Genomic DNA, 25,085 nt, shown 5'->3' with positions numbered 1-25,085 from the left:
AATAAGATAAAGTGCAGGGATACAATGTGAAAAGCAAAATGCTCTTTAATGATGGGCATCATTAAATACTTGCAGGTCTTCTTCATGGCAATTGGCAATGTAATCCCTGGTCAGAACTCAATAAAACCAATACACATGTTTTTAAGAAGCAGTCCATGAAAACGGGGCTACAAACACCATGGTTTGGGACATGCTGATCAATGGTGGAGTTGGAGAACAGTTGCAACTAATCTCAGTCATGTAATCTATTTCTCAAAATATGTCCTTGGTTCTCAGGTTCTTCAATTGCTTCCTGGGTTGTATTCGGCCATGTTGCCGTTTCTGCTTGACAATAGAATTAAAACCTCAATATCTCAACTGGAGGCATCAGGTTTGTTGCCTTTTCAAATAATGCAAACAAATATGTGCAACTGAAAAGATCACCTGTGCAACCATGCCGACTGGCAACAAGGTTACAGTTTCAATATCACCAATTTAACGTCACTTAACCCCGTCGCTGACATAACTGTGCAGTTAAAACTGAAAAAATAAAATGGACTTTGGAAAGAGGAATCCCTATCACTTGAGCAATCTTTTCTAAATGATTTATGTTTTATGATAACTGCTGACCAGAATGACCTCTGGAGGCTATTGTGATTTTGATCAAATTAAAGGCGTGTTTATGAACTCTGGACACAATATAACCTAAAATGACATATATCCGGGACAAACGTATTTGGCGTTGATGTGCTCTCCTTATCTCCAAATGATTTAATTAAAACTCTCCTCGTACTTCAATAACCTAAGGATGTACTGTGTTTAACATGGGATCACGGTACCTCCGGCGGGTGCCTGAATTCCGGAAAAAGACGCTGATCTGGCAACCCAAACTCCACGTCGTCATTTCCGAGGTCGAGCGAAGGGGTTCGCTTGTTTTCTCCCCCTCCACCGCCCGGATGCGCAAGAGGGGGCGGGGGTTCGTTGTTTGGCATCAGCTGTCCTGAGTCCAGGCCCCCCCTAAGCCCCCCAGTGCGCCGCAATCCCTTCGGCGTCCATGAGCGCTGTCATGACAGGTTTCGCCTCTGGGGCAGCAGGTTTTTACCTCGGAAAGCCGAAAAAGCATTAGTTTGCATCAGGGAAAAGGAAAACGCGAGGGGGGCGTTTGTTTGGGGCGAGTGGCTGGAGGGGAGCGGAGCAAACCAAAATGGCAACCCCGTATGTCACGGATGAATCCGGTGAGTCCCACGCATGTGGTCGATCTTTGTTCCCGCTGAAATCCGATCTTTATTAAAGACCTATCCGCTACGATTCTGTCTCACTTTTCCATCCACGCCGCATTTGTAAACAACTTACGCGCAGCGCTTACGCTTGTTTTGCAGCCTAACTATGCTAGCCGACATTAGCGGTCACAGCTAGTTAGCATGCTGCTACCGGGCGTCCGTGGATTTTAATGGGAAACTTTGTTGTGTGTCGCCCGTTAAACTCGACGGTCTTCGGCGTTTTGCGAATCGTTCATCTTAGCGGCGGGCACTCGTCTCAATGGATTTCTCCCTCCCAGTTCTCTTCACTGCCGATGGACAAAGTGCTCAGGTTGTGCTGAAAGTGGCTAAAACGATCGCCCAAGCGCGTCTCACTACGAGCACGTTTTGTTGTGAATTCGAGTTTTCCAGGAATTGTTCATTCATTAACTTTTTTAACGTTGCCTTTGCCCCACTACACACAACCAGTACTGAGTTACAAGTTATAATATATATCGTTGTGTTCAATATTTGATAAACTTATTTTGCTGCTTTTTTTAATCAATGAGAATCCCAACGAGTGTGACGTCACAAGCACGCTCAGGTGCGACTTCCGGGGTCTGATGGGAACTTGAGTTTGTAGTTTTCTTTAGCTCTTACATCTAAAACGTTGGAAATTTACTATTATAGTGTTGGAGCAGATTTTGCATACAGCAAAAAGTAATTTTAAGTATAATTTGCCTATCAGTTAAATCCCAGAGTCTTTTATCCAGTCGTTCCAATGTTAAAGGTCATGTGACTTTGTTTTGGTCACTTTCTAAATGATCTAACAAATCAAATTAAGATGCTCAATGAGTTGCTTGTCAAGTTGTTTTTATAGCAACGTCTATCCATATAAGCTTTCCTAAAAGTCTCCCTCGGCCCAGTGAACAAGACAAGGCTCCAGACGTATCCAGATTCCTTTATGCATTTATACCCCACTGTGAATTAGATTTGGAGTACGCCACGTAACACCGTTACCCATACACGTGTTAGCTTTGAGCGTATTTGCAGATGAATGGGGCTTTTTTTGTTTTGTTTGTTGATCTTGTCTCTGTTTGAGCTGCCGCCTCTGCGTCACCTCTCCCAGACGACCCAGGATATTATGGGAGCCACGTTTTCCAATTTCACTTGAGGCATCGTGGGGTTAGCTGCTGTGATATAAATAGAGCCGAAAAAAAACACTCTGCCAAATGTGTTTTTCAAATAAATTTAGTCTTGCCATAGCATTAAAATAATGACATAACGTCTCAGATCTCATCAGTGGCGTCACTAACAGCCAGTGCAGAGGAAGAGCCATGTACCTGGATGTAATCGGAGCAGTCGTTTTGTAGAGCTGACCCAGGTTAACTTGTGATTTTGCGACCGAATGTGTGTGTGTGTGTAAGGGGAAGAACACACATACAGCTTGTTGAACTAGTGCTGTGTAAATGAAGCTTTGAGTCTTTAAACTCTGTATGTAGCAGAAAAAAAAGATTAGAAGCTTTGGGGCTTTAAAGTCACACACACACACACACACACACACACACACACACACACACACACACACACACACACACACACACAGTGTTATCTGACCGTCTGCAACTTTAGTTCAGCCCATCAGATGCTGAAGCTCCAACACGTCCAGCTTACTTTAGACTTAAAATCTGGTGTATGCAACAACACTCAAGGAAGCCTTGGCATTGTTATTAAAGCTGGAATGACATGACCAACTGCACAAACTGTAATCCTGTGCGTTATTGTTTGCATTGCATGTCACTTATTCTGTGTCATCACATCAGTTTTTAGCAATTAAAGTAAGACACTTTTCACCTCTCAAAGCTCGAGCGGCGGTGAAAGCGCTCGCCACCTCTTTTGCTGACACATACACACACACACACACACACACATGCGTGGCGTGTGAAATGCGAGCCTCACATGAATAAAACACGTTGTCGTTTCAGTGTCATTTGCTCATTACTTACCACCCTTCCCGAGCATGGTAGTGAGGGACGCTTGTGACGGTTGATCCTGGAAGGCCGTGTTTATATTCTGGTGGCTAAACAAAATTTTCTCCAAGCTTTGTTTTTTAAAGAGACGAATCTGCAAGCAGGATTCATTATATTGCTAATATTTTCAATTCTGTTGTTTTGAATAATGCGGTGTGACTGCAGGGCAATGGGCATTTTTTTTTTTTTTTTTGCTGAAAGACAATGAAATCAATAATTAGAACAAGCTTGCCCTTAAAAATTCATAGTTTGAAATGGTCCCCTTTGAATTTAAACTTTTTTTAATTAAAAAGGAGAACTAATAGAATTCTCATGTCCATGACACATAGTTAAATTTCAATTTCAAATAAATTCTACAAATTGTAAAAATGAAAAACCAACCTGCATTCATGTGGCATTGAGTGATTTTAATTTGGTAATTTATACTATTTTTGTTGTAAATACTATTCAGCCTGAGGAGGAGCTTTTACTCCACTTTAGTCATTATTTAATGACTAAAGTGATTGTGTTTGATGCTTTTTACAACCTACCACAGGGACCCTCCGAGCTATTATCACCATGTATAAAAAAAACAAGTCAGCCCAAACCAACCCAGAGTTTCTGAAATAAACAAGAGGTTATAATTGAAGCTGTGGCTGTTATTCATCCCCAGGAAAGTACATCGCTGCCACTCAGCGGCCCGATGGGACATGGAGGAAGCCGCGGCGAGTGAAGGAGGGTTACGTCCCCCAGGAAGAAGTACCAGTGTAAGTGATGCTCTGCCATCAGCCGTGTCAGAGACCCCAATTCTGCATTTTTTTAAACATATGTAAACCAAATCAGCCACCATCCCCACGAGCGTTCAATGGCTCTCCTTCCGATCTGCCACAGAACTAATTGCCTCCATCCACCACATTCGTCAATCCTCCCCTCGTCCGTTACATTTATCCTCGCTGAAGCAGAGTCATATTGGCCTCGAACGAGATGCCCCGTAGCAAAATATCTCAAATTGTTACCATGGTGACTCCTTGCCTCTCTGACCTCCCACCCCCGCAATAACTAGCCTTGTCTCCCGACATCCAACGAGACTCAGTCGAGCGGCGCCGGCAACACAGTCAGTTCTGACAACCGGCGCTTCCTCCGCGGCACCTCACAATTTAACCTTCTGCTTTCTTTTGCCGCAGTTACGAAAACAAGTATGTGAAGTTTTTCAAGAGCAAACCGGGCCTCCCTCCGGGCCTGAACCCGTCGGAGGCGGCTGTGCCCCAGCAGCAGCAGCAGCAGAAGATCCCGGGCTGCGCGGAGAGCGATGGCACCGGCCTGTCCAAATCCGCCAAACGCAACATGAAACGCAAGGAGAAGCGAAAACAGCAGCAACACGCGGGCCCAGACGGAGACGCCGACGTGGAGTCGGCGAGCGACGCCGTGGAGAGCCTGTGCATCTCCGACGGCGCGGAGACTTTGGCGACGTCCCCTGCCGCCACCGCCCCGGACGACCTTTCGGGGGCTGACAAGGCCAAGAAGATCAAAAATCTGCGAAAGAAGCTGCGGCAGGTGGAGGAGTTGCAGCAGAGAGTGGACTCCGGGGAGATTAAAGAGCCATCCAAGGATCAGCTGGAAAAGCTGGGTCGAGCACAAGCTTTACGGGACGAGATTGAGCAGCTGGAGCAAGACTCCTGAAGCGGGGAGGGGGACGAGAGACGGGATGGACACACAAACTTAGCTTCCGTGAAAACATCCTCTGCCCGTTTCGACTCTAACCGTGAACCTCAGACGTGAACGTTATCCCGTTGCCTCCGTCAATACAGGACGTCCGGGGTTCCAAGATCCAGACCCCCTCCTTTCCCCCTCCCTTCTCGTGTCGTCTCACCGGCCAGGCACTTCATGCATAAAATGTCTTTTTAAAGCAGTCATTGTCATTTTGTGCACGTCTGTCCTTTCCGTTTTCTACCTTTTTCAAAAAAAAAAAAAAAAAAGATGTTTCTAAACATAGTTTATCCATCGATCCGCTTTGAGTATCGGCATGCTGGGCGATTGGACAGAAGATGGATCTTAACAGTTACGACAATATTAAAACTACACGCCGCATTAAAGAAAAATTTAATTTGGCTTTTTTTTTTTGTGAAACCGTATTACAGCCATCTCAGTGAGGAGCAGTGTTCATGACTACAAACAAGACGAATAATTAGAAAATGTATTTTGGTGATAGCAGGTACATTGAAAGGTCATAAAATAAAACAAATCTGCATTGCTAAAGCCCCATGAATCAAACACCACTCTGACTTTTCTACCAATACGTTGTGTGAAACATTTTAACCAGCGATAACACCGGATGTGTGTTCATCCACCACTAAAAATAGTCCCTTACAAATGCTCTACTCACTGTTTGTGTGACCTTCAGTTTTTGTTTCCCTTTTTTTAAAAAAAAAAAAAATTTTTTAGAAATTAAATTGAATGTGTTTGTACTTTCTATTTTTTTTCCTCCGAGATTTCAAATTAAAAGTTTGAACACATGGTCCCTGAAACAGGTCCCACAGACAGATTGGTGATCAAGTTTATCCGTCTGGATTATTTAATTCTCGACAACCTGAAAAGCACAAAACCACAATGGCGTTTGAATGAATGTGGAACTCCAAAATAAATGTTCAGTATTACTTAATATGTTCGTCGCAAGCAATTATTGTTCATCCTGCAGTGACACAAAGATTGAAGCTATTGAATTGTTGTTTTTTTTTTGATAACTCTACAGCACTGGAAAGGTTAAAGTACACAAGTCTGTTTTCCATAAATCACAGTACGTACTTTGATGCTTGAAATGCCAACACTATTTTTTAAAACGTAGTCAGCAAAACTGAATAGCAATTCCTGATGTACATAGATAAAGTCTTATTGAATATCAATGTATTCCTTGGCTGTTGACTAGCAGGACCTTGGATTTCTTGTATGAAGTGCCCACATCTGAAAAACATTCAAGCTTTGCTGCGGCATTTTTGAGGGCTCTCATGTATCCTTGGGAACCGTGAATGCCTCGCTTCCCCTGTCATGGAAACCAGCTGCCAGCTGAGGGGGTAAGGTGATATACCTGAATATAGTAAAAAGATAGACATTAGAAATAGGCCGTGGCATATTCATCAGTTTAAGTATAAGCATTTAGAATATTTTAAAAAAGAAACATAAGCTAACAGGTGTCTCATATACTCTGTTTAAATTAGAAATATGCTCTGTAAATAGAGATCATAAAGACTGATCCCTTGGAGGGATCTGTCAGTTTTTGGACTCCGTCCCCTGGGAAAAAAATCCTGGATTTTTTATTTTTATTTTTTATATATATTCATATCTCAAGAGAGTAGATATCCCTGATGACGGATGAAAATATACCTGGAAAGGTTTGTCAACTCTGAAAATACCCCCTGAATGATTTTTCCTCAGTGTTATAAAATTTGATGATTTTTGAGGTAGTGGTGGTGTGGGACTTCATACCCCGAGTTTGGTCTGTCAGGCATTTCCGCAATGTAGTGTTTCACTTTCATAAAAAAATAAAATATTTAAAACGTGGAGGCAAAATGACTGATTTTGTCCCATTTGTTAATCCCTTTCATTGGTTCACCGAGACGCTCAATTTCCTACAATGCATTTCAGCAGGTTCAGTAATTTGACCTTCCTTGTTTGAAATATAACCAAACCCAGCTGTCAGTGGTTTGGAGGTGGGGTTCACCTTGGACCCACTGCCAGCAGATCACACAGCTGAATGGAGACACACAACTGTTCACTCTCTCATTCACCAATTCACAAGTCACGCAGTCATACAACCATTCACTCACATTCACATGGTGTAATGAAGAATCTTCAGTTGAACCAACGGCACGTTTTTGGATATGTCAGTAGAAATGCTCCAAATAAATCAGTAAAAAAATATTTCTATAATCCCAATAACTGAGTAAAAAAATTCTATCTGAGCTTTCCCATTGACATACAATGAATCTTCCGTATTAAATTTTGGTACATATTCTATGGGTGTTTTTTTATAATTCTGTCTGCTGTCAGGGTGCAGCTCCTCCTCTTTGACCTGCTTATTGAATTTTTACTTTTACACACACACACACACACACACACAAACACACACACACACACACCTGCCCCTGTTAATTAGGTCAGGCTGCAAGTCTTAATCCAATAACACAGGACGCATGATTTGCATTGTTGGCTCAACAGCGCCCCCTGCTGGCCACAGCCCAGAACGCGTCGTGTCTCAAAGGAACCAGACCCACCCGTTCCTTCGTCCCCACGCCGCGTCGTTTCCACTGGGGGCGTGAACCTCTCACCCATTCATCCAGCCCGTGATTTGTGGCTGCGGCTTATCTGGTTGTGACACTGCTTCGTCTTGTTTTGACTGATTTGTAGAAATGATGATTGCCTGGAGGAAGTGGGTTTGTGGATTTCCTCATACGGATGCAAACATCTAGTCGAAAGGACGTAGGGTTTATTATTGATTCATTCATGTACAAATACCAAAACAAGTAGCAGAATGCTCTATTTTTTTTACTCAAGAAATACCAAACTGTTAAATTTCGAGTTTTTGAACCTTTTATTCACTACTCCAATTACGTTTAAGAACGTGTTTTGGCACATTCAGTGACATTTCCTTATAGTGCATTAAACTTGATACATCGACATAAAATCTAGGTAAAATTTGAAAATATACGAACCCTATCCAGAGTATCTTAAAAATGGCTGCATATACATAAATTACATTAAAATAACCTTAAATGTAGTTTTTGTGATAAAATACACAATACAATGTACTCTATAGTCATAACAGAGTCTGCATGAGGAGATATTTGTAGTGATGATTAAATCTGTATAGGTGTATTTAAAAAATCTTCAGTTTGGGGCTTTTACTTGTTGTAATTGAGTACTTTTAAACGACAGGATTCCTATATTTACATAAGAAGGGGATCTGAAGTACTTATTCCACCTCCGGTTTCCTGCCCGTCTGTCACACTTTGATTCATGTTGTAATTTAGTCAAAAGTTTTCTTTTTCAGCTTAATTAATTGTCAAGGAAGATAAGTTCTCTCCATGGCTGGTCGTAAATCAAAAAGAGGCAGCTCATCTCCTTCTAAACTAAATGAATCCCCTCTTTTACCTGCTGTCTTGAGTCAACTGCCCAGGTTTTTCTTCCCCTTGTATGTTGGTGATGGTGCAAGAAGGTGTGAGCACGTCCCTGAAATATGCATCCCCGCGCATTAGGATGCTTATTTTGGGATTTGGTGGTCGGAGGCAGGTCACGAAACACCTGGCGGGATAAAAAACAAAACAAAACACTCAGCATTTTGCAGCCGGTGTTGTTGAGAAAGTGTTTCAAAACCCGCTTTCCGTCAGACAGGACGGGTTTCTCACGCTCCTCTGCAAAGGAAAAGGAAGGAAGAAAGAAAGAAAGAAAGAAAGAAAGAAAGAAAGAAAGAAAGAAAGAAAGAAAGAAAGAATGAAAGAAAGAAAGAAAGAAATGCACCAAAGCTTAAAAATGGACTTTAGATCATGGATAATGGTGCTTCTTGTTTTGCTCTCAGCAGCTTCATCCATCCCAGTGAGCAGAGGAGAACATGCAGGAGCGCTGGTAAGGTGGAGATCATAAAACAGAAAACACTGACAAAATATTGCAAATAATTGGACAAAATATAAGAAAAAAAATCATTTAGACATTTGGGCAGGTTGGGACTCATGACACTCATTGTGATGCCTTTGAATTTACTCCAAACTCTTTAAATATGAGCAAATATGAGCATCTAATATTAAGAACATAATGATGCGATTGAACTGTAATGAACGAATTGCTCGAGAAAAAAAAGAACTCCAAGGTTTTCTCTATAGAAAGACAAATATATGCATTTGTTAATCTTCATGTCAGCAAGTTTTTCAAAAGGCTTAACATGGAGGAAAAAAATGAAAAAGTCAATTCTGAAAGGTCAAATAAAATAAATACATATGAAATCAGAACTAATTGGCTAAAAGGAGGGCACATCCGCTCCTGGAAGTCTTATTAAATAATTTAATTAAAAAAAACCCAATAATTTAATTTGAGTAAATTATGCACTTTTAAACTACAACCTTCAAAACAGCGTTTAACAACAATATTAAGTTTAATGGCGTGTGACGCCCTCTAGTGGCCAAAGGCAGAACTACAAGCCAGGAGTTCAGAAAATCTCCAGACTAAATAAATAAAGTAAAACATGATCGTGTTCTTACGACACAAAACAGAAACACACGAATATCAAACATAATTATTGATATGATAGAAAGATATTTAGTTGTTGCTTGAAAATGAGCCAAAACGAAAAGAATATACTACCGGAAACTTGTGATAGAAAAAAAATGGCACTGATGTTACATAAAAATTGGAAAAATATTGTGTAAATTTGCAGGAAGTTACTTGAAAATCAGCGATATTTTACAGAACAAAACAGAATGAAATAAAATAAAATAAAATAAAACTGCTGGGTAAGTCACTCAGAATATTATGTAAACGTTTCCTTTGTTTTCAGAAACTGATGTTTTGATATAATTTTTCTATATTGTATTGTTAGACACTTTGGCTTTTCTCAAACACGCCTCTATGGTTGTCACCATGGCTATGAAATGTGTTATTTTTTCAAGAGCTGTTACTTTGCGTCTGGTCTGACGAGGTAAAGTCGGACTTGTTGACCTTTAGTATGGAGTTAATGATTCTGTGTTGTGTTATAATGCTTAACAGTCTTCAACAATCTGCTTCGCTGTCTCAGTGCTCACCTTGCTTTGTTGCACGGGGGGAAAAGCGAGGCCAGGCGGCTGAAACATTAATCATGCTTTTGGTGAACAACTTGTCAGAAAACATTTGAAAAATAAAAGTAACAGAAGAGCAAGGCCATGTAAATTGCAGAGAACAAAAAAAGTTTGGCATCTTCATGAGAAATACAAGCAAGTGCTTTGCATCATTCTTCAGTGAAGATGAATAGAAACTTCTCTGGAGGGCTTCTACTCTCTTTCCTCAGGGTTATTTGAGAAAATACGGCTATCTGCACGTCCCGCTTGACCGCAACAGCCCCGAGTATAAGACCAAGGAAATCCTGGATGCGCTCAGGTGAGCAGAGACGCCGCTTCATCATGTTCGCATGTTCACATCCATCAGTGTTACAACATCTTTGCATGTCAGAACCTTTCAGAAAGCCAACGGCCTGCCGGTATCCGGGAGACTGGATTTCGCCACCGAGGCCACGATGAAGAAACCCCGGTGCGGCGAGGAAGACGACTTCGGTCGTAAATCCCTCAAGTATCGAGTCATAGGTCGGTAAATGACTTGCAGGCGTGGAATCAGAGTTCTTTTTACTTGAACTTTTTCTCCCTGAGCAGGTTACTGGCGTAAAGTGTCGCTGACCTATCGTATATATAATTACACGCCGCACCTGGGCGCCGTCAAGACCCGATCGGCCATCCGGAAGGCCTTCGGATACTGGAGTCAGGTGTCGCCCCTGAGATTTACCGAGGTGCAGGGCGGGAAGGCGGATATTAAGATCTCTTTTCACCGCAGAGACAATACGTGTCCGGTGCCTTTTGATGGACGAGGTATATAACCACAAATGCGCCCCGATCGTCTGATTTCCTTTTTGACGTTTGTTATGATCGTGCAAAATACGCCTTCCTCTCAAGTTCACTATGCTTCACCATCAGGCCGCGTCTTAGCACACGCTGACCCGCCTGAGACCGGCATGGTACATTTTGACGCCGACGAGTGGTGGACGGAGGAGAAGAGGTACGGCTCTAACCTGAGGATAGTGGCGACCCATGAGGTTGGCCACGCCCTCGGCCTGGGACATTCTCAACACTACAGGGCCGCCATGGCGCCGGTTTACAGAGGGTACCGCTCCAACTTCCAGCTGCATGCGGATGACATACAGGGGATCCAGGCTCTGTACGGTACAAATGAATCACATTGCATTTGTCTGGAGGGGCAACCATACTGCACACCATGGGGATTATAATGAATGGCTTCAGTGTATGTGAATTGTGTGTGTGTGTGTGTGTGTGTGTTTCCAGGAAAACCAGTGAGGACGTTTCAAACGAGAAAAAAAAAATCAAACCTGTTACTTCCCAGAGAACGGGCTCCGGATCCTTGCAGAGTGGCTCGAGATGCAGTGATGATGGGTGAACTGACTGACATGGAAAACAATATGATTAAAATGTCACCATCAAACATGACTATACCATAATTGAGAATATGAAATACGCACACATAATGATTCAAATTGTCTTATTTTATCATGAAGAGGAATAAGCGAGAGGATTTTCACTCATTTTAACTATTGCGTCATATCACATCTTCTAAATGTGTGCACACAGTGCGTATAGCACAGCCGTGACACAGTAACATAAATTTTTGTAATTTCTGTGCAAATGCTTCCTGTCACCGATTTTAATCCTCAGGACGCCGGCGTCGGACGTACGTGTTCAGCGGTCAGTTGGTGTGGACGGCATCCAGCTCCGGCTGGGACCCACCCGTGCAGATCTCGGCTCTGTGGAAGCGGCTGCCGGGGAGTCTCGATGCAGCTGTTCACTCTCCGCGGACGGGGAAGTCCTATTTTCTGAAAGGTGTGTTCATTGTTCATGCGTTTCTTGTGACTGGGTGGTTTCCTGCAAAGTGTGTGTGTGAGTGTGTGTGCAGGAAACGTATGTGTGTGTGACCTCTGGCGCGTAACGGCGTGGTTCCCTCGTGCAGCTTAATGTGCAGACAGACAGAATCTGATGTTGATTTCATCAGAAGAGATCAGACTCATGATCCAACCCCATGATACATAATTAAAATAAAATCATGACAGAAGTTCTTTTTTTCCATTTACTAATTTTGGTTTTACTTTGTTTTTAGTTTTCTGTTTATTGCCCGCCCACAATCTTTTTTACAACCCCCTTTTGCTGAATCATATAAATTATTTTCTCATCACATTTTGCTGAAATAGTTATTTTTTTTCTCCCAAATTTCAAAGGAAACTTACATTTTTTTGATTTCTGCCAAATGTAAAAGTTGAAAATGTGTTTTTTTACTTAAATTTCATGCCCAGAGTGGCTTCACGCATCTTCGATCCCTCTCTGCACAGCTGGTTGTTGTACAGCTGTTTGCATCTGTCCCAGAATATTTTCTGGATTTAATAACAGTGTTCCATCAGCTGGGGCCACTCCACACACACACACACACACACACACACATGCATGCATGCACTTACATCTATATGTAATATGTGATAAGATATATGGATTATGGATTATTATGCAATCTAGTAAGTGTGTGTGTGTATGTGTGTGTGTGTGTGTGTGTGTATGTGTGTGTGTGTGTGTGTGTGTGTGTGTTTGTGAAAAACCTAATTGTGTATCTTGGGAAACTATTGACCTGCACTTTCACAATAATTACTTCTTCTCATATGCAGAAGACAAAATGTGGAGATACACCGGTTTCAGCCTTGACCCCGGATTCCCCCGACCCCTGGCCAACGTCCCCGCCAACGTCAACTCGGCCTTGTACTTCAGGCAGAACCAGACACTCATCTTCGTCAAAGTGAGGGTGAAACTTCTCTCTATTTTATTTGATTTTGTTCACATCCACTCCGCGGTGAGCAGTGTACTCCTGTTTTAAGGGCTCTGAATTCTGGGAGTGGGACGAAACAGGAGCGACGGCCCCTGGCGTTCGTCCCGGGCCCCTGGCAGATCTCTTCCCCGGCGCTCCCGGGCGCTCCGACGCCGCGGTGACGTGGGCCGACGGTCACGTTTACATGTTCGGAGGCCGTCGGTGCTGGCGGCTCTCACGGCGGGAGCGGGCCAAGGAGGGAGTGTGCCCTCCGGACCTGGACCAACTGCAGCTGCGGTGTAAACAACGAACCACTAGAGGCCACTAAAGATTCTGAACAAACCTCACATCTCTGTCCGAACTGAAAAACGATCTGATTCGTCCTCTAAATTAATTCAAAGTAACCACTGCTTTTTTCATTGTATGCTGTATCAGAGTTTTAAAAGGCCTATTTTTTAAAAAGTAACAAAAAAAAAGTTGAAATACCACCATACCGTAAGAGCGGATGTTTACATCTAATGACAAGTGTTATTTCTGAAATAATGAACCCTTGATTCACGTATATGCATATATCATGCATGTTATATCATGCCACCTGTTTTAGGTGATTTAGACGCGATTGGTTATTTGATTAGATAAAACACATTTGTACGCTTTTTAAAATTTCTTAAGATTTCGTTTTTTTGCACGTCCCATATGAAAGATTCCTTCTTTTCTGACCCCGCCGTAAATTATTTCCCTTATCTCTTACAGTTTGGACAATTGCCAATTCAATCAGCTAAAATCTCAACCGAGCAAATCAAAACAATTTAATCAGATTCACTTTTAGAATGTAACACTAAACGTCTATTACACTCAGCAAATGAATGTGTGCGGTTTTTATTTTTTATAATTAAAACACAATGCTTATTGATGGAATATATTTGCTTGGCAAAGTTACTGCGCATTATTGATCCGCCTTTAAATTACATTGAAAAAGCCGAAAATAGTTCAGTGGTTGGTAAAATATCTTTGTCCCCCCTTGTGCACTATATGTATGATTAATGGTGTATGTAATTTGAACCTTAACAGATATTAAATGTTGGATTTAACATATCCAGAGTCATTGCATTGTCAAAGTTGAAGACCGCCATCTCGTAAAACATCACGTGCTTGTTCGCCAGGCATCTCTGTGTGAAAACCCCAACTGTGCAAACGACCACTCCCAAAGTATCTTTAAATTCACCACGTGCAAAGTGCACCACTGTCCGCTCAGACGGCGAACGCCGGGGAGGAGGCGGCGGCGGTCAGAGGCACCATGGAACCCGTCTCAAAGTCAAAGTCGATCAGGGTGTGTGTGATGGTGCTGACGCTGCTGGTGGAGGAGCCTGTCCCCGTCTGGCGCTCCTGGAGGCTCTGGAGGTAACTCTGATGGGCCAAGGGCGAAAAAAAACAAAAGCAGGGTTAATAAAATAGCAAAGATCCCTCCGTTGCAATGATGTGGAATGTGAATCATGTGACATATGGATGGTGTTATGGTAAAATAAACCCATTGTCCCCATTTGAGGACCCTTTAAAATGTTCACAGATACTTGGTTCTTGTACTTCTGAGGTTCTGCTCGGAACAACAATGTTGGAACCCACCGGGGCGAGGACGTCTCCGGCGTAGCGCTTCAGAGGTGGAGGCCTGCGACGGCGGTGATGTTGAGGTCTCCTCCTGGCCGACGTGTATCGGTGCTTCTTGGCGGGTTTTTTGTGTTTTTTGTGTCCGGCTGTCAGGAAGTCAGGAAGAAGGAAAGAGTGAAAGGGTGAAATCACAGGAAGAGATTTGAGTGTCTGAAGAACCGATCGAAAACGAAAAATAATGAGGTCATGGTCTGTCTCTGTCTGACACTACTCTGTATCCTTTCCTCTCACACCAACTCACTTCATATCCTCTTTCACTCCATCCATAAACCTCCTCTCTTCTTCTGGCAGGTCCGACTCTACCTGGTTCTTCACCCTATCCAAGCTATTTCAGTCTGTCTTTATCTCCAGAATATCTAACTATCCTCACAGCTCCATAAAAGAACATCAACATCATGGCCTCCAGCTCAGCCTCCTGTGTCCCCAAACCAGACAACATGGCTTATACTCATTTATCACACCCTGATGCTTTTCTCCACCCATTCCAACCTGCATGAACACATTTCTTCACCTCTTCTCCATCCTCTCAATCGCTCTGGACTGTTGATCATGAGCACTTAAATCCACCTTCTCTATATCCGCCCCCTGTAGCCTCATCGTCTCTCTCGGGTCGCTCTGATTCACGCACATGTACTCTGTTTTTCTGAGGCTCATCTTCGTTCCTCTCCTTCTCACATCAAACCTTCGGCTCCTCTAGATTCTCCTCCACCTGCTCCCTGTTCTCACCACAGAGCACAACATTGTCTGCAAACATTGTAATCCATGGAGATTTCCTTTCTGGCCTCGTCTATTGGTCTGTCCATCGGCATAGACTAAAGTGTTTGCTAATAAACAAACAATGAGCCGCTCTCTCTTCCCTGAAATAATAACAACCGAGGTTCATATAAAGCTACCAAAAAAGCAAATCCACTCTTTCTCCAAGCAAAATCCTGGAATTCCATGAATATTTCGACTTCTAACCATTACAGAGAAAAGCATCGCAAATCACCAGCCTATGTGAAACTCACGAGGAATTGAACTGAAGTTTTTATCACGTTTAATGTAATTTTCCATTTCCATTTTCCATTCTTTGATGTGATGGCTTGGATCACAGTTTTACGTGAGTATCTGTTTAATTAAAAAAAAAAAAACGAGATGAAATGAAAGGCCGCAAGATTTTGAAATAAAATTTAAAAAATAAGTTAAACTAAGAACTGTTTTTGAAACCTTGGCTTAGCAAACAAGAAGTTCGGATCCAATTGAACCTGCCGTTTTATGACAGTTAAAAAATTCACCAAAATATAATTTTTTTTTTTTCTGTTGCCCAATTTAATCCTGGCAAATAGCTTAAACTCAAAAGACATCCATTTACCTTCTGTGTGCGATACTCCTTTGGCGGTGACCTTCCATTGCACCAACACGCTGACCAGCGCGATAGCAGGCGCGATCCCGACCACCGCCCAGTTAAACCAGCAGAGGCGACGCGGAGCGACTTGACAGAAGAGGTCGTACACCTGATTCGGCACCACGAAGGTCCCCAGCAGGTAGTCCACGCTCAGCATCACGGCGGTGGCTCCAAACACACTCGTGTAAAGGACCGTGAACAGTTTCTGCCACTTGAGCGTGAGGACCGTGACGACGACGCCGGAAGCCGCGACGACACCGACGGGCACCCACACCGGGGATACGTGGTGAAACTGTCCGATCACCAGCAGGGCGGCGAGGGAGAGCAGGCATCCCAGCTGCAGCCCGCACAGGACGAGACCCATGGTTGACACGAGGAGGGTGGTCAAGCCGAGCAGCACGCCGACGCCCAGCCCCATCCCCGTCTTGGTCTCTGGACCCAGCTGGGCGTCCAGAACCGGTTCTTGGTGGTACAGGAGGAACACGGCAGCTGTGCCGAACATGAAGCCCGAGAAGAACATGACCACTTTGAAGCAGCGGTATCCTGGAGGAGGGGCGAGAATGAGTTTTAGTTTAGAATATTTGATGTATTGAACTCTATATTGTTTTTCTGGACAAGGAACATAAAGCACCGAGATGTCTCTCCGGTTTCCGATAAAATTATAAACAGCAGTCCCTCGTTTATTACGGGGGTTACTTTCCAGAACTAGCCGGGACAGTATTTGTAATTTATCATTTATATATATCTTAAAGCTTTATGACCCTCCCCATACATTCATCCTTCTCATATTCTTATAAACATTTCCTATCCTCTTAAACTTACACTACGTGTAGCGATTGCATGTTGGTGTGGAGGCAAGATGCTGAATGCACATTATGTGCAGGAGATGCAGAGAATAATGCAAAGATCACTGAGCCAATCAGAGCCCAGGATACAGAACACCATGGTCTACTTGGTGGACACCCAAGAAAATGCTTACTTTACCATAATATCATTGAAATAATAAATATGTAAGAAATCATTTATACCACAAACACCTGAAGTATAGCGAAAAATCTGCTGAATGATATGAGATAAAAGAGTTAAAAAATCTGCGATACACAGATACGTACGTAAAGTGTGTAAGGTACTGAGTGAAAATAAAGAAATTTCGATTAATGTTACATTTTTTGAATTATTTTTTTAGGTTTTGGTGGGATTTGTTGAATTTTTTTTGAGTATATATTAAACTCCAGGCTACAGTGGAGGCCAGAATCATCGGATGCCGCCTGTGTTTCTGGACACTTAAAGTTCCCAAAGGTCTGCAGACTATCTTGCATCAGCAGACCTTGGTGTCTGAAGAAAAAAAAAAAAAAATTCTTCATGTGCAATTGTTGGGCGCATTGAGCATCACAAGACAAATCTCATTTAGTTCCTTTTTTTAAGGAACCAACTCCGTCACAGAGCTGTGGTTCACTGATACAGGCCTTTTGTCCTTATCGTTATGCTGCAGTGCATTTTGAGTATAGATATAAAGAGCACCCATTTATGGTAAGTTAAATACAAATATGCAGTGTTTTTGTTTTCAGAGGGATGAGCAGACTCCAGAGGGATTTAAAAAGGAGAATGGCCTTGACTGTCTGAGGAAATCTCTATCACAGGGTTTAGGTATTAAAAAGAAAATGCATTTCAATCATGAAAGTAATATATTTTTGTGTTTATTTGAGTCTAGAAATACGGGATGTCTGGGGATGAAAGCTTTTTTGTAGTAACAGTGTGAGTACTTTTGAATGTATTTGTATATCATTATTATTTTATGATATGTCATATTATCTGACATATTTTTTTACGATCCTAAGAAATTATTCAAAATACTACACACATGAGTAACAGAAGGTTTTGGGGGGGGGGGGCAGAGTTTGCCAACACGTTTGTTTACTCAGCGTCACATGTTGTGCAAGTGTGTCAACAGGACACACCACCAAAAATAAACTGAAAGAAAGAAATATGTGTCCGTCCAACAGGCACAATCAACTTAATTTTTCCATATTTGCTTTATGAGCTTCATATCATCAGCAGCTTCCTGTGCCCTTGGCTATTCCCAGAATCCCGTCGATGCGACAGGTTGCATATAATTAAACACACACAGGTCCGCCGCCAGCTTGCCGTTTATCCAGCCTAAACCCCTTGCAAGTAGAAGAGCCGTGAAGAAACTCACCGAAAAGGCCGTAGACGATGCCGAGCAGGAGGCAGAGAGAGCAGACGATGGACGGGAGGACTTCATGGTCCATGTTCATCTCAAGCGTGCACGCGTCCTCCCCCGCTAGGCCAGATCCCGGCTCCACTGTAACTGCCATCGCGGCGGGATTATTACCTCTATTGTTGCTTGTCTGGACGGGAGTCTGCTTTGTTCATCGAAGAGGGGAAGCTGGGACGTCCTGCGTGTGACGTCCTGGGAAAGAGGAAGCTCGCAAACGAAGAACTTGGACCGAAATGCTTCCTGTTGTGCACCTGCGAGGGCGAGAGGAGCGTGAGCTACAAAGATGGAACCGCGTCTCGGCCGCACAGAATGCAAACCCGCGTATCAGGAATCAGATTTGTGTTGGATTAAAGTCTTTGTGCTGGTTCCCATTTCATTTATTATACTTTCTAACAAGGTATGAGTCATTGGTTGGACTGAAAAAAGCGCTCTCTCCCTAAAATAAATAAAAACAACAACTGAGATTGTCAACGCAGCAAATCCACTCATTCTCAAGGCAAAATCTTTGAATTCCAGGAATATAAAGCATATAAAGCAAATGTACTGCATATAAAACATTATACTGAATTACTGGGAGATTTTATCGACTTTTATCTAATTTTGCGCTTGGATTCTTTGACATGATGGCACGAATCCTGGTTTGAGTGAAAATCTATCAAAAATTGTGAAAATAAATAAATAAATGAAAGATCGCAAAAGTCATAAAAGGCAGAATTGAAAAACAAAATAAAACAAAAATAATTAAAATAACAATTGTTTTTGAAGAATGAGCGATACACAGATGGATAATGCAGCTGACTAAGGGGTTTTGTATGTGGCTAAAAGACATAATGTATTGTGATGCAATGTAATCCTGTAATAACCTGATGACTATAACTGGAGACCAGACGCAACCTGACCAATTGTCATTTAGACGACTTTATTAGGGGATGTGGCCTCCCACTTCCCCCACCCCCGCCACCCTTAAGCTCCTTGACCAGGAACCAGAGGAGGAAACGGGTGAGGTTAGCGAGGTGGCGGGGGATCCCGTCCAAGTCGACCAACTATTTGTCCGGCCTCTTCAGTTGAAGAGCAGGATACAGATGGGGAAGTGACCCGGTGGAACCAGACTTATTGTTCTTGGCGTGCGGTTCACTGGACAATCCAATGAACACACTCATCTGGAGTTGCGGAATATCAACGTATAAAAGTGGAATTAATGGTAGCTCTCAATAGTGTGTAAGCTGTTCAGGCAGAGCTCACGTTCAGCAAATGGAATTAGCGGAGCTTTAGCAGGTGAGCAATCCTCCTGCGTGTTTACGTCAACCCTCTGTCCTCCAGCAGGAATTTGTGTAAAAAGTACTCGGCTAATGGAAAAAAAACAGAAACCGGATAAAACGTCTTCGGAGGATGGCGGGATACCGACTTAATTCCTTTTTTATTGTTTTGAAATGTTGCGAGCTTCTGTCACCTGAAAGTATTGCCTCAGTTAATTTATGCACGTCCTTCTCACGACAAGTGACGAATAGATAAAAAGGAAAAGAAATACTTTCCTCTTACCTGGAGCGGGTCATATCCTCATCTCGGCAAGGTGAGCGTGGAACAGAAAAAGCAGGTGTGTGTGTTGTTGAGAGTCTGTCAACAGGCTGTGTGTGTGCGTTTCCCTCTGCGGCTCCACGTCCAACGCACTAAGTCCTTCATCTGGGCTCATGTGAACAGCTGACGCCTGAGAGGGAGACCATCTGCCCCCCAGCGACAGAAAACCCGGCGGCTGCCAAGTCCAAGGCCGAGCCAACAGAGAGTTCATCCGTCGCCTCCCGTGATCCTCCCGGAGCTGACGCCGCTCCTGCGGGATCATGTTTGTCCTGCTCCTTTTACAGACGAAACACAACAAGAGTGTCATCTGCGAAAAAATGAATGAATGTGCTCCATCTATCCCTTTAATTTATCTGACAGCCTTTTTTCTGGAGTTTAATTTTGACTTCCTGTCCTCTTCAATAGAAGGTGCACAACTACAAGTGACACCAGTCAGCTTGAAATAAAATTATTGCCCGTAACAAGCTAGAACTAGCTACAAATCGCTAATTTATTATCGCCATTAAATACGCATATTAACAGGGCCGCTGTGCATATTTCCTGTGCAATTCTGCACATTTTGGGGGAGCTTGCAGATGGGTAGCCGAACAAGGCGTCGGGAGCAGAGACATCGGAAGTGTAAGGGTGGCCGTGTAAAGCTGTACACTCAAGGGGGACCAGCTAAAGCAGGGGTCCCCAAACTTTTTCTTGTGAGGGCCAAATAACTTTTCCCTTCTCTGACAGTTTGTAACAAAAAGTGTGACGATTGTAGAGGTAAACATTTATTGTTTTTAAGATAGCCACATGTAACCAAAAATTAACCTTTCTGGGATCTTGACAGGAAAAAAAAAAATCCGTAATAAATAATAACATTATTAATGAAATAAATAACACTATCTATGAAACAAATAATAACCAAATCATCCCTTTTCAAGTTTTTTGCAGATAAAAATGCCAAGGAACAATAACTTTCTTGTAGATACAACTGTTTGCAGCTCTCTCATATCAAACTCATAGTGAAAACCAGAAAGCAGACAGGCTATGAAACAGAACTCATACCAACACCTACCAAGTTAAATACATCTACCAGATTAAATACCCTGCATTCAATCTATTTTTCCCTTACCTAATCTTTTCGCCATTCTTCCGTGTTTTTTGACAGGGGTGTGTCCAGGATTTTTTTTTTTGAGGGAGGGGTTTCAGATAAGGCACAGACTGCAGGAGGGTGGAATAGAATGTTACGTTCTATGCATGTACAAGTCACGATTACGTGGCCAGAATAAAAAAAAAAATCATAATGCACCTCTGGTATTGTTCAGGGGCCGGGCAAAATAAGGCAGCGGGCTCTATCCGGCCCACAGGCCGTAGTTTGGGGACCAGTGAGCTAAAGGAACAGAGAACAAGAATACAACACAAAAATTTGTCGTCCAAGAATCGCTCGCTGTTTTTGAATTAATTTGTCACAGTGAAAATTATCATGGGAATGAACTCTGCAGTGACATTTGGCCTATTTACTGAGCAAAAATGAACCTTATTAAGGCCTATCAAGATCATCACACGCCAATCCCATAATTCATAGTGATGCAAGGGAGTGAGATATTTGCGTCTTCAAAATATGAATCCAAAGCGATCAATGACTGCATATCAATCACATCGTGCAGCACTACTATCTGTTAGCATCTCACTGAAAGAGAATGGACGTCACGTCACCGAGGAAAATCACGCAATTACCCAAAGAGAATATGCAAAAACACGAAATCCCATTTAGGATGCAGATTGCAATTTATGAACGGGGCCATATTTCTGGCCGAGCGCCGAAGATCTCGTACCCGTTTATTTGTTGAAATACGACACAAACACAACGGCAAATGTCGGGGATGGAGGTGGGGTGGGGGTTAAAAACAACAGCGGTAGATCATTCTAACTGTAGGGCTTGAAATGAAGCCGCCCCGGTGCAAATAAATTTCGTCTCTGAGAGAGAGGAGGAAGGGTTTTGGTTTCAGCTCGTCGACAACTTTGCGAGACAATCATCTGTGGGTTTATGAATTTGTCTAAATCCTGATACGACCAGTTGAGTGACATTTACTTTGGAAGTTCAGGTGCAGTAAAATTATCTTTATAGGTTCAATATGGATTTTTTTTCCAAAAGCAGTTCATGTTAAAGGTATCAGATTTGGTTGTATAAATGGGCGGAGATTTATCTCTTTCCGATACAGGAGAAAAACCTCATTTTTCTCCTAAACTGTCACGAGACACGTATCGTAACCTCGTGTATCTGTTTCTCTACCGTCGTCCATCGGGGAATAATAATCCCAGCCAGGTTGGAAGATTGTGAGTATAAAAGGACAATCTCATCTCAGAAGATGTGAAGTATGAATTAACAACACACCGCCGACCCTCCGTCAAGTCTGAAAACACACACACACTCACACACACACACTCGAGAGAACACTTTCGGTGCACGATTGTTTATGACATTTGTGATTGCAGGGCTGGGAGTATTGATCACAACTGACCGTTATACCTCTGTAAATAAAATGTGCTTTTCGCCTCAGTGGTTTAAAGGCCCATTTGTGGGAGGTTATATTGACTCTGTGATTTAAAAAAAAAAGAAAAAGAAAAAGAAAATGGAATTATGTTTCGTTATTTTCTAACGTCTGACACAGGCTTTTCATAAGTATGACAATAACAATAAAACAATATCTGCAACAACAACAATAGTAAATGATGCTGACAACCACAACTACAACAACAACAACAATAACAATTACAACAACAATAATAATGATAAGTGACAGACAATGGATGGATGGATTATAATGATAATAGTAATTATAATAAATAAAAATGAAAATAAAATAATGGCATAATAATACTAACAACAACAACAACAATAATAATGATAATGGCATTATTTTGTCTCCATGAGACATACTAGAGAGGTTTTTTTTTTTTATTACTATACAATTTGCATTACTTTACTTGCTCTCTGTCATTCTTCAGCCAGTGATTATTCCATGGACAACACGATCAAAATGTCCTGTTTTCGAGAGGGAACTCAAAACATGAAACATGCAGATTTTCCCCTTTTTTCCCAGCAGGTGACATGTGATCAGACGGTGTGTGTCATAAAAAGGGTGACTGGGTTTTCGCTTAACTTGGAGGATGTATGCGCGCTCACCGCCGGATAATTATCGCAGCATCGCCGGAGGTGATTATTCAAGGGGTCTGCCTATATAGCTCTGAATCAAATTATTTGTCGAGGTATAGGACACGCACGCATGCAGCTAGACAGAATTGTGAAAACATATGCAAGACACGCGCTTTGACTTATCACACTATTTCAACTTGTTAATTTATATTTTGTTTTTTTCTCATATCTGACTGCAAAAGTGAAATCTCATGCGAAGATATCGACCGAGGACGAGACATGCAGAGAGGCTGCACATTGTTCAAAGTACACGCCGATAGCCACCGATCAATCTTACAATGTTTGCTGTGATTGCGCAACTAAAGGATGGAGGCTTTGCACAGCTACCGGGGCGTTTACGTGCATCTGTGCTTTAGTGCGACGCGTATTCAATGCAACATCCAGGTATTTTTATATGTGAACGAGGCATCTATAAAACATAGATTAGATGTAGCGCAACAGAACCATTGGCTATTTTTTGAGCTCGTAATTCAACACCCAAAAGGTTTAGGCCTTAGGCCACATTGTTCCTCTAGGGGGCAAAACTGAGTTCACCACTAAAATTCAGCTTATACTGGATTCATTTGGTTAGTTAGAATTTATCTTTATAAGTTGTGTCCACTGGCATGCGGATACAGATTCCTAGTCAACCTTACTGAAGCCTCTGGACTTCAAAGGTGTATTACAAGTGTATTAAATGTGTTACAAATACAAGTGAATCAATCAAACTCATCTATTTAGACAGAATCTCGTGAATATAATTCTAATGTGTTCCTGGTGTGGACATTTGTGATTGAAAACACAGGAAAACTGGAATACATGCATTTTCTTTCGGGAAGGTGCAAATGTTGGTCATCTTGACATTAGAATTAAAATTAGAATCATATTATTTATATGATATTATAGCACCAATGAAGGTACCTGCGAGTGGTTTTGTGTCATAACATTTTTTTCGTCCATGGGGTGTGAAATATGAAGCGCTAGCTCACCGATACTGGCTGTAGATACAGGATCAACTCTTCTCTGCTATTCATTCATTCATTTTTTACAGTTTATCCCCTTTATCTTGCACCTGATGCACCGCTGCACCACCTTTGCTGCTATCCTAAAAACAAACAAACAATTAACAAACAACAACACCACCACGACCACCACCACCAAGAACCACAATAACAATATTGGTAATAATAATGATATACATTGTAATATATATTATAGTTTTAATATATTATTGATTCATTTTAACTATTATTATTTTATTATTATTATTCTTAATTAATATATTGATTATTTATATATATATATATTTTATTACACATTATATATATTATATATTATAATATTAATATTGTTAGGGTTAGATGGAGACAGTTGATTCCCTATGGCGACCCCTGAAGGGAAAATCCAAAAGGAGAATAATGATAATAATGATAATACTAATAATGATGATAATAATAGTAAAAAAATATATATATGTATATGTGTGTGTGTGTGTGTGTGTATGTGTGTGTGTGCATATACTGTATATCTATTATACTGGATCAAGAGAGATGGAATCAAATGGAATCAAAATGTTCTTTCCCAAAGAGGCTGTAGTAATAAAACCAGGACTGAAAATTGTGATTTTATCAACTGCTTTAAATTCAGGCTGCCTAAAAAAAGAACGAAAAAGAAAGGTATAGTCCCTTCAGTTGGACAGAACCGAGCAGACTTTGTCCAAAAATCTGCGGCCGCTGAAAGAATTACATCAGTTATTTGTTTCTGCATCTCAACAAAAAGATAGTGAAAGGTGATGTTATTTCTTTCCTGGTGATGTCCAAGACAGGAAAAAAAGGCTGTGGAAAAACATTACAGGTGTGGAGGCATCTCACATCACCACAGATGCACGGCGGAAATTTGAAAAAACATAAATCAGATTAAACACAAACTTCAGTTGCTTGGAACTGAAAGGAATTCGTCAAACTGTCGTGCAATGAAATATATATATTTCATTCTATGAGCTTGAACATGCCATAATTACACATTACCATAACAAAAAGGGGAATTAGCGTGGGAAGGGATTTCTTACACGAACAGGATGATAAATAAAGTCTTATCCAATATCACTTGAATCTAAATCACAGGATAAAAGCTGCATCTGTCTCATGGCAACCCCATCCTGAACAGCCACACGGCCAATGAAGTCTCTGATGCTAATAACCCCCCCCCCCCCAGACACACACACACACACACACACACA

At 41.9% G+C, this 25,085-nt stretch overlaps 3 protein-coding genes across 3 annotated transcripts; 2 read left to right on the top strand and 1 right to left on the bottom strand.

Moving 5' to 3' along the window:
* Positions 1–965: 965 nt before the first annotated feature.
* Positions 966–6,778, top strand: pym1 (PYM homolog 1, exon junction complex associated factor). Its single transcript, XM_086159787.1, has 3 exons — positions 966–1,214; positions 3,900–3,993; positions 4,411–6,778. Exons 1-3 carry the CDS (start codon positions 1,184–1,186, stop codon positions 4,904–4,906), a joined length of 621 nt encoding a protein of 206 aa, XP_086015913.1. The 5' UTR covers positions 966–1,183; the 3' UTR covers positions 4,907–6,778.
* A 1,948-nt stretch (positions 6,779–8,726) lies between these two features.
* LOC147227063 (matrix metalloproteinase-19-like) lies at positions 8,727–13,142 on the top strand. The gene is made up of 9 exons (XM_086159988.1): positions 8,727–8,842; positions 10,254–10,342; positions 10,415–10,545; positions 10,612–10,824; positions 10,930–11,175; positions 11,296–11,403; positions 11,683–11,847; positions 12,678–12,805; positions 12,885–13,142. Exons 1-9 carry the CDS (start codon positions 8,732–8,734, stop codon positions 13,140–13,142), a joined length of 1,449 nt encoding a protein of 482 aa, XP_086016114.1. The 5' UTR covers positions 8,727–8,731.
* Positions 12,807–19,875, bottom strand: LOC147227062 (transmembrane protein 198-like). Its single transcript, XM_086159724.1, has 5 exons — positions 19,642–19,875; positions 18,061–18,353; positions 15,831–16,406; positions 14,438–14,565; positions 12,807–14,221 (listed from the first exon to the last, which is right to left on the bottom strand). The coding sequence occupies exons 2-5, from the start codon at positions 18,197–18,199 to the stop codon at positions 14,066–14,068; spliced, it is 999 nt and encodes a 332-aa protein (XP_086015850.1). The 5' UTR covers positions 18,200–18,353; positions 19,642–19,875; the 3' UTR covers positions 12,807–14,065.
* Positions 19,876–25,085: the final 5,210 nt, after the last annotated feature.

This window comes from Fistularia commersonii, chromosome 14, assembly GCF_037954325.1.
Source record: "Fistularia commersonii isolate RoL2024-O1a breed Wild chromosome 14, RoL_Fcom_v1.0, whole genome shotgun sequence".
NCBI classification, from domain to species: domain Eukaryota; kingdom Metazoa; phylum Chordata; class Actinopteri; order Syngnathiformes; family Fistulariidae; genus Fistularia; species Fistularia commersonii.
The sequence above is the reverse complement of the archived record's forward strand: the minus strand, read 5'-3'. Positions and strand labels throughout refer to the sequence as shown.

Coding starts and splice junctions, on each gene's coding strand:
- LOC147227062 (XM_086159724.1), bottom strand. CDS start 18,199: ATGGCAGTTACAGTGGAGCCGGGATCTGGCCTAGCGGGGGAGGACGCG. Junction 16,407..18,060: donor CATCGTCTACGGCCTTTTCG/GTGAGTTTCTTC, acceptor CCCCTCCTCCAG/GATACCGCTGCTTCAAAGTG. Junction 14,566..15,830: donor AGGAGTATCGCACACAGAAG/GTAAATGGATGT, acceptor ACTTCCTGACAG/CCGGACACAAAAAACACAAA.
- pym1 (XM_086159787.1), top strand. CDS start 1,184: ATGGCAACCCCGTATGTCACGGATGAATCCG. Junction 1,215..3,899: donor GTATGTCACGGATGAATCCG/GTGAGTCCCACG, acceptor ATTCATCCCCAG/GAAAGTACATCGCTGCCACT. Junction 3,994..4,410: donor CCCCAGGAAGAAGTACCAGT/GTAAGTGATGCT, acceptor CTTTTGCCGCAG/TTACGAAAACAAGTATGTGA.
- LOC147227063 (XM_086159988.1), top strand. CDS start 8,732: ATGCACCAAAGCTTAAAAATGGACTTTAGATCATGGATAATGGTGCTT. Junction 10,546..10,611: donor CCTCAAGTATCGAGTCATAG/GTCGGTAAATGA, acceptor CTCCCTGAGCAG/GTTACTGGCGTAAAGTGTCG. Junction 11,404..11,682: donor TCGAGATGCAGTGATGATGG/GTGAACTGACTG, acceptor TTTAATCCTCAG/GACGCCGGCGTCGGACGTAC.